Here is a 7873-nt window from a genome sequence, read left to right on the forward strand (position 1 = left end):
GGCGGGGGGCCGCCCGACACGGGGGCGCGGCTTGGGAGCGTGGCGGTGCTCCCGCCGAGGGTTCGGATCCCACATACAGACCGGTTCCCGCTCACTGGCTGAGTGTGGTGTGGCCGGTCTCAAAAAGGACAAAAAAAACGGGCCGGCCTGGTGGCGCACTGCTACAGTGCGCCGCTTGGGAGCGTGGCGGTGCTCCCGCCGAGGGTTCGGATCCCACATACAGACCGGTTCCCGCTCACTGGCTGAGCGAGGTGCGGGCGCAGCGCTGAGGGTTGCAATCCCGTTGCCGGTCCCGGTCCGGTACAGGCGTGACACTGAGGGTTGCGATCCATTGCCGGACACGAAAAAAGACAAAAAGGAAAAAAAAAAAAAAAGATGATCATATGGTTTTTGCCCTTAAGCTTGTTGATGTGATGTATCACATTTATTGACTTTCATATGTTGAACCATCCTTGCATCCCTGGGATGAATCCCACTTGATCATAGTGTATAATTTTTTTGATATGTTGTTGCATTCTAATTGCTAATATTTTGTTGAGGATTTTCGCATCTAGGTTCATCAAGGATATTGGCCTGTAATTTTCTTTTTTTGTTGTGTCTTTATCTGGTTTTGGTATCAGACTTATGTTGGCCTCATAGAATGAGTTTGGGAGAGTAGCATCTGTTTCAATTGTTTGAAACAGTTTCATGAGAATTGGTATTAACTCCTCTTTAAAAGTTTGATAGAATTCAGCTGTAAAGCCATCCAGACCTGGACTTTTTTTGGTTGGAAGATTGTTAATTACCGCTTCAATCTCCTTGCTTGTTATTGGTCTATTCAGGTTTTTTGTCTCTTCTTGGGTCAGTCTTGGTAATTTATATGTGTCTAAAAACTTATCCATATCTTCCAGATTTTCAAATTTATTGTCATACAGTTGTTTATAATAGTCTCTAATGATTCTTTGTATTTCTGTGGTGTCAGTTGTAATGTCTCCCTTTTCATTTCTGATTTTTGTTATTTGGGTCTTCTCTTTCCTTTTTTTTTTTTTTTTTGTTTTGTTAATCTAGCTAATGGTGTGTCTGTTTTGTTTATCTTCTCAAAAAAACAACTTTTAGTTTTATTGATCTTTTCTATTGTTTTTTGGGTCTCTATTTCATTTAGTTCTGCTCTGATCTTAATTATTTCTTACCATCTACTGCCTTTAGGTTTGGATTGTTGTTGTTTTTCAAGTTCTTTGAGGTATAGCATTAGGTCGTTTATTTAGAGTCTTTCCATTTTTTTGATATAATCATTTACTGCAATAAACTTGCCTCTTAGTACTGCTTTTGCAGTATCCCACAATTTTTGGTATGATTTTCATTAGTTTCTAGAAATTTTTTGATGTCCTGTTTAATTTCTTCTTGGACCCATAGGTCATTCAGGAGCCTATTATTTATTTTCCATGTATCTGTATAGCTTCCAGCAATTTGCTTATTGCTTATCTCCAGTTTAGTCCATTGTGGTCTGAAAGGATTGTTGGAATGATTCCAATTTTTTTAAATTTGCCGAGACTAGATTTGTGACCTAATATGTGGTCTATCCTTGAGAATGTCCAGTGAGCTCAATGAGAAGAAAGTGTATTCTTTAGCTGTTGGGTGAAATGTTCTGTATATATCTGCCAAGTACAGTTGATCTAGGGTGTAGATTAAATCCTGTGTCTCTTTGTTGACTTGTTGCCTGGAAGTCCTGTCCCATATTGAGAGAGGGATGTTCAGATCACCCACTATTAATGTATTAGGTCCTATCTCCTTCTTTAGGTCTTAGAGTGTTTGCTTAATATATCTGGGTGCTCTGGTATTGGGTGCATACATGTTTATGATTGTTATGTCTTCTAGCTGGATAGTTCTCCTTATTATATAATGGCCTTCTTTGTCTTTTTTAATGTTTTTTGGTTTAAAGTCTATTTTGTCCAATATAAGAATAGCTACTCCTGCTCATTTTTGGTTTCCATTTACATGGTATATCTTTTTCCATCCCTTCACTTTTAATCTATGAGTGTCTCTACAAGTAAGGTGGGTCTCTTGAAGACAGCATATACTTGGGTCTAGCTTTTTAATCCAGTCAGTAAGTCTGTGTCTTTTGAATGGGGAGTTTAGTCCATGTACATTCAGAGTAGTTATTGACAAGTGTTGTTTAATTCCTGTCATTTAATTGCTACTTGTTTAGGTGGTTTAAATATCTTTTGTTTATTATTTCCCCTTTTATTTCTCTTCTTAAAAGTGAACTGGGAATTTAGGGCAGAATGATTTAGCTTCTTTCTCTTTCTTGCTGGCATTTTTGTTTTAACTGTGGGTTTTGCTTATTCTTGTGTATTCATGATGATGGTAACCATTATTCAGATAATTTGTTCATTTTTAAAGACAATTTCTGCCATATACCCAAGTCTGAATAGTCATATTTTATCAGTCATTCTTTGAAATAAAAATGGTGTTCCATGATCAGAGCAGCTAGTTACAGGAATGCTTTCCCTGAAGACAGCTTTCATATTTCAGCATGAGGTACGGGGCTTTGTGGTCACTCCCATTTTGTCACACAGAAGATTAGAAAGGTAGTCTTTCTAATGGCTCAAAGGTTGAGATTTAATACAATGAATCATTTTTCTTTTCCATCAAGAATTTTCTTAAGTGAAACTGGATTTTTTAAAATTGCTAATGCATGTCAGTAGTCAAGAACCCACTGACTGCTAGTAGAGTTTGGTGCCACTGTTGTGACTACTGCTAAGGCACCAGCAGTTTTACCCTCCATTGCTTTTGTATCATCGGTGCAAGTGTCAACAGTGAAAAGATCAAATAATGCATTAGTATTATTATGAAAAGAGTTATGACCTCACTGTGCCCTGAAAGTGTCTGCAGCCCACACTGAGAACTGCTGGTACAGAGAAAAGTTTAAGTGGAGAGAGCATGGGGGAGGGAGACTGCTTTGGCAAGAGACACAGGGGCCTGCCCTTCTGTGGTGGCAGCAGAGGTGGAGAGGGAAGGCAGTGAGAAACACTGCGGAGGTTGCACAGGTATGATTGGCAGTAGAAAGCAAGGGGAAGTTGAAGCTTTCTGAAGTTTTAAGGGTGACAAAGTGGATGGGAATACCATAAACTGAGGTGAAGACTAGGGGCAGGGGACCTGTGGTTTATGATTGAAAATGATATTGCTTTTCATCATAAAACTCTACCCAAATTCTTCCACTTGGAGAAGAGTGGATTCTAGCACTGGTGAGAAAGAACAAAGTCCTGTTAGCCAGGTCTGTGCAGCAGCCTGAGATCTGGTTTTCTGATAATGAGTTGTGGTTCTTGGAAGGTGAGCATTCTATATTAAAGCTTAAGACTCTTGTGTCTGTGCTTCCTATTGTGATAATGGTTTCTCTTTGTGTTTCTAGGGATGGTGCAAAAGCTGGACCAAAAACTTCCCGTGGCCAATGAGTACCTGTTGCTCTCCGGTGGAGTCCGGGAAGGCGTGGTGGATCTGGACTTAGATGAGCTCAATGTCTATGCCCGGGGGACTGACTATGATATGGACTTTACCCTTTTGGTGCCAGCGCTTAAGCTGCATGACCGCAATCAGCCTGTGACTCTCGATATGCGTCACTCAGCCTTGTGCCACTCCTGGCTGAGCCTTCGGCTCTTTGATGAGGGGACAATCAGTAAGTGGAAGGACTGCTGCACCATTGTAGATCACATTAATGGTGCCACCAACTACTTCTTCTCCCCTACCAAAGTGGCCGACTGGTTCTATGACTCCATCAGCATTGTCCTATCAGAGATACAGAAGAAACCCCAGCGGGGGATGCCAAAAGTGGAAAAGGTGGAAAAAAACGGGACCATCATCTCCATCATTCTGGGTGTAGGAAGCAGTCGCATGTTGTATGATATTGTCCCTGTGGTATCCTTCAAAGGTTGGCCTGCAGTGGCCCAGAGCTGGCTCATGGAGAACCACTTTTGGGATGGGAAGATTACTGAGGAAGAGGTCATCAGTGGGTTTTACTTGGTGCCTGCTTGCTCCTACAAGGGTAAGAAGGACAATGAATGGCGGCTGTCCTTTGCCAGGAGCGAGGTGCAGCTGAAGAAGTGCATCTCCAGCAGCCTCATGCAGGCCTACCAGGCCTGCAAAGCCATCATCATTAAACTCCTGTCCCGGCCCAAGGCTATCAGCCCCTATCACCTGCGGAGCATGATGCTCTGGGCCTGCGACAGACTTCCCGCCAACTACTTGGCTCAAGAAGACTATGCAGCCCACTTTTTGCTGGGCCTCATCGATGACCTGCAACACTGTCTGGTCAACAAGATGTGCCCCAATTATTTCATCCCTCAGTGCAACATGCTGGAACACCTGTCAGAGGAGACGGTCATGCTCCACGCCCGCAAGCTCTCCTCTGTGCGCTCAGACCCGGCGGAGCACTTGCGCACCACCATCGAGCACGTGAAGGCGGCCAACCGGCTGACGCTCGAGCTGCAGAGGCGAGGCAGCGCCACCAGCATCCCCTCCCCGCAGTCCGACGGAGGCGACCCCAACCAGCCTGATGACCGTTTGGCCAAAAAACTGCAGCAGCTAGTGACTGAGAACCCGGGGAAGTCAATCTCTGTGTTTATCAACCCTGATGATGTCACGAGGCCCCATTTCAGAATCGATGATAAATTTTTCTGAGTATTTTGCTGACTTTTTTTCCCCCTGGTTCTAGAACTCTCATAATGTATAGTGTGGTTTGTGATGCTGTCTTTCCGTTTTTTACATATCCAGCCTAGATTGGATTTGTTAAGAACAAATTTTAAGTTTCCTGGTTCTGCAGGATGGTGCAGGCTCTGAAACAGTATATTACTATTTCATATTCTGCCTCTGATTTTGTTGTTTACTTTTTGTAGTTACCGTCTCATAGTTTTGGGGCACGGGGTTGTTTTGTTTTGTTTAGGGAGAACTTGAGCCATAGATAAAACTGCCCATGAATCCTCTTGCTTTTTCTGTTTCATACTTTGTGTAAACTTATTAATGGATACGGGGAAACAAATTTCTTTCTAAAACAGGAATTCTTTGATTTTTTTTTTTTTCCCCCTTTTTCCCAATGAGCTTTCACCGCTACAGGTATATGAGAATCATATGAACCTGGGAACTACCTGGCATGTTAGCTGGATTTATTTCTTTTGACCAGTGGCCAGAGTAGTTTCCCCTTTTTCTACCAAACAATGTAAACTTTGAAAGTGATAATGCTACAAATTGTGTTTTGGAGCAACTTCATTGAATGTAATTGTCCTCAAATCAGAGAACACTGGATGGCTTGGAAGGTGTGTTTAACAGCTTTCCAAACAGAATTAAGGTTTCTAATGTTAGTTTTAGCATGTGTAATTATTTGAAGCCTTATTTAAATCCTATCAAAGAACATACCATTATAATTGTTATTTGCACTAATGAAATCTTTGCCATTGTCAGAGTTGCAATGTGTTTTAATGTAAATTAACATCTACTTTTTAAATGCTATCATTTTTTTTTTCATTTAGCCCTTTCTCTCAATCAATAGAATGATTCTTTGTATTTGTTTAGTTCTCCTTTAATTGTGAGGTCCTGTTTTGCCCTCTTTGATATTCCTGGTTCCTATATCACTGAGAGAAGTTTTTAAAGCTTTATACCTGTTAATTGACTCTATCTAAAGCTGGGAAAATATACACTTGATAAAGGAGATGTCTTAGTATTTACTTCTTTTGGGATTATAGGGATAAGTTTTTTGTAAAAATCTATTTCTCCTGAGAGTTTTGAGGAAAACTGGTAGGAAGAATTTATAATCCCCTAATAGAAGATACCATGTCTATAACAAAAGCAGGTTTTGCTAAAGAGCAGGAACCAGGCAATATCTGTGGGTGACAGCTTTGGTGTAGAGGTGTCCTGTCTTCATGAATAAAATTACTTGCCAGGTTTGGGTGCTACAAGACATTGGCTCCCTGTTTTGGTGTGGACTTATGGCAAACGTGTTTGAAGGGTAGGGGGCCTGCTGATCTCTCAAAGGACACCCATGATGTCTACTAATGGAGAGGTCAAGCAACATTTTGGTTTTGATCTTGAATGTCCAGACTCATAGGTTGGATTTTGGCCAGTTCAAATCAGGCATATGTGGTCTTGGGTTTTTGCATGGGAATTAATGTAATGCGTATGAATGAAAATGAAATCATTCAACCATCTTAAGTCAAACACAAAAATAATAATAAAAAAAGAAACATACTGGCCTTGGAACTTTGTGGTTGTTTGTAATTTGGAAATTACTTTCTTATTAGTAATACTAACAGTAATTTTCAGTAAGTACACTACAGGCTTGTATTGTTTATGTTAGGTTTATGTTAGGTTTATGTTATCTGATTTGATTAATTCCAAAGAATATCATAGTCCCTATACTATACTAACAGTAATTTTCAGTAAGTACACTACAGGCTTGTATTGTTTATGTTAGGTTTATGTTATCTGATTTGATTAATTCCAAAGAATATCATAGTCCCTATACTATTAACTATGCACCTGCAAAAGTTTGTTAAAATTTATTATACTTTGACCATTATGTCAAACTTTGTAGGTTAAAATAGACTGTTATAAACCATTGAAGTAGCAAGCATATTCAAGCAGATGATGCTTTAAAGTCAACTGCCATAACTGTGCTCTGAATTGGTGTCTTAAATACAGTCAGCAACATTTGCAATATTTTAAATGCTGTGTTTTCAGACAAAATTTCATTACAGGTATGATAAGAAACTAGTTTTCGTGATTCTCTTGACACATTTTTTTTCCTTTTGCCACCTCTAGTCCTAGTGAAGAACACTGTACAAATTCTTGGTTGAACTTCACATAAAAGGTCTAGAGGACCCTCCCCCCATCCCCCTTTTGCTTTTTAAATTCCTAGAATTTGCTATCAGCACCATAAGCCTAGGACTCTTAGGTCAGACATTGAGGGTGGGTAGAAATGGGATATAGTCTAATACGTTTTCTTGTCTGAAACTTAAGCAAATTATTTCATTGCTAACTAGTCAGTCCTGCTGAAGCCCCAAAGATTGGTTAAAATCTCTTCTGCTCCAAGGACAAGATAAAATGCCTTAAAGCTGGAGTCATCATATTAACATTACTTATGGCTGATTTTTTTTTTTTTTAAATTGGGAGGATTTGCAAGCTGTTCCTCACCAGGCTTTCAATTCTCGACCTGTTTCAAGAGTAGATTATTCTCTGCCCTTTGCCTTTCTCTTCTGAAATGGAAGTTTAAAAGATGCAAGTAAATGTTGGTTTCAGAGTGGGTGAAGCTAATCAGGACAAGACATTTTAAAAATAAGAATCCCTCTGAAATTACTATATAGAATTATTTCAGAGAAAATGAGAGGCAGGTGTAGGTGGCTACTTTTACTTTTGGGGGAGATGTGAGGAAGTGGGGAGGTTAATAGAGGGGATAAGTTTAAGGGCCCCTAGTCACTTCTGCACCACACCCCTCCATACACACATGTGCGTGTGCGCACACACATCACAAATTGGAGGTTTCTTTAGGGTGACTGTAACACCTCCTGGGTGAATTAAGCCCACTGGTCACAAGCAGATGTGGGTTGTTTTGAATCAGATTATTACCTTGCTGACAGAAATTTCCTGCCTTGGAGTTCAGCCTTCGATGGCAATGCCGGGAAGAAGGAGGCATGTGCTAACAGCTGCCGCTAGACTCCTAAGCTCAGGCAGCTTCCTGCAGCTCCAAAGCTCTGCAGTGGTTGTCACAGAAGGTACCTGAACTTCCATCCTGATTCACTCTCTCCAGAACCTCTTCTCTTGAGTCACCCAAGGGTCTGCTTTTGTGGCTTTTTCTTACTATCTGGTCATAATTAGGAGTCTGGGAAAGAGTTATTTTACACTCTTCATA

General features: G+C 40.7%; 1 protein-coding gene across 1 annotated transcript in view; it reads left to right on the forward strand.

Moving 5' to 3' along the window:
• Positions 1-6222, forward strand: part of MB21D2 (Mab-21 domain containing 2) — a 126470-nt gene extending 120248 nt beyond the window's left edge. Inside the window, exon 2 of the mRNA XM_008573923.1 lies at positions 3389-6222. Within this exon, the coding sequence (XP_008572145.1) occupies positions 3389-4653 (1265 nt within the window). The 3' untranslated portion in view covers positions 4654-6222. The remainder of the gene's footprint in view (positions 1-3388) is intronic.
• Positions 6223-7873: the final 1651 nt, after the last annotated feature.

This window comes from Galeopterus variegatus, unplaced genomic scaffold (assembly GCF_000696425.1).
Source record: "Galeopterus variegatus unplaced genomic scaffold, G_variegatus-3.0.2 Scaffold972, whole genome shotgun sequence".
Lineage (NCBI taxonomy): Eukaryota > Metazoa > Chordata > Mammalia > Dermoptera > Cynocephalidae > Galeopterus > Galeopterus variegatus.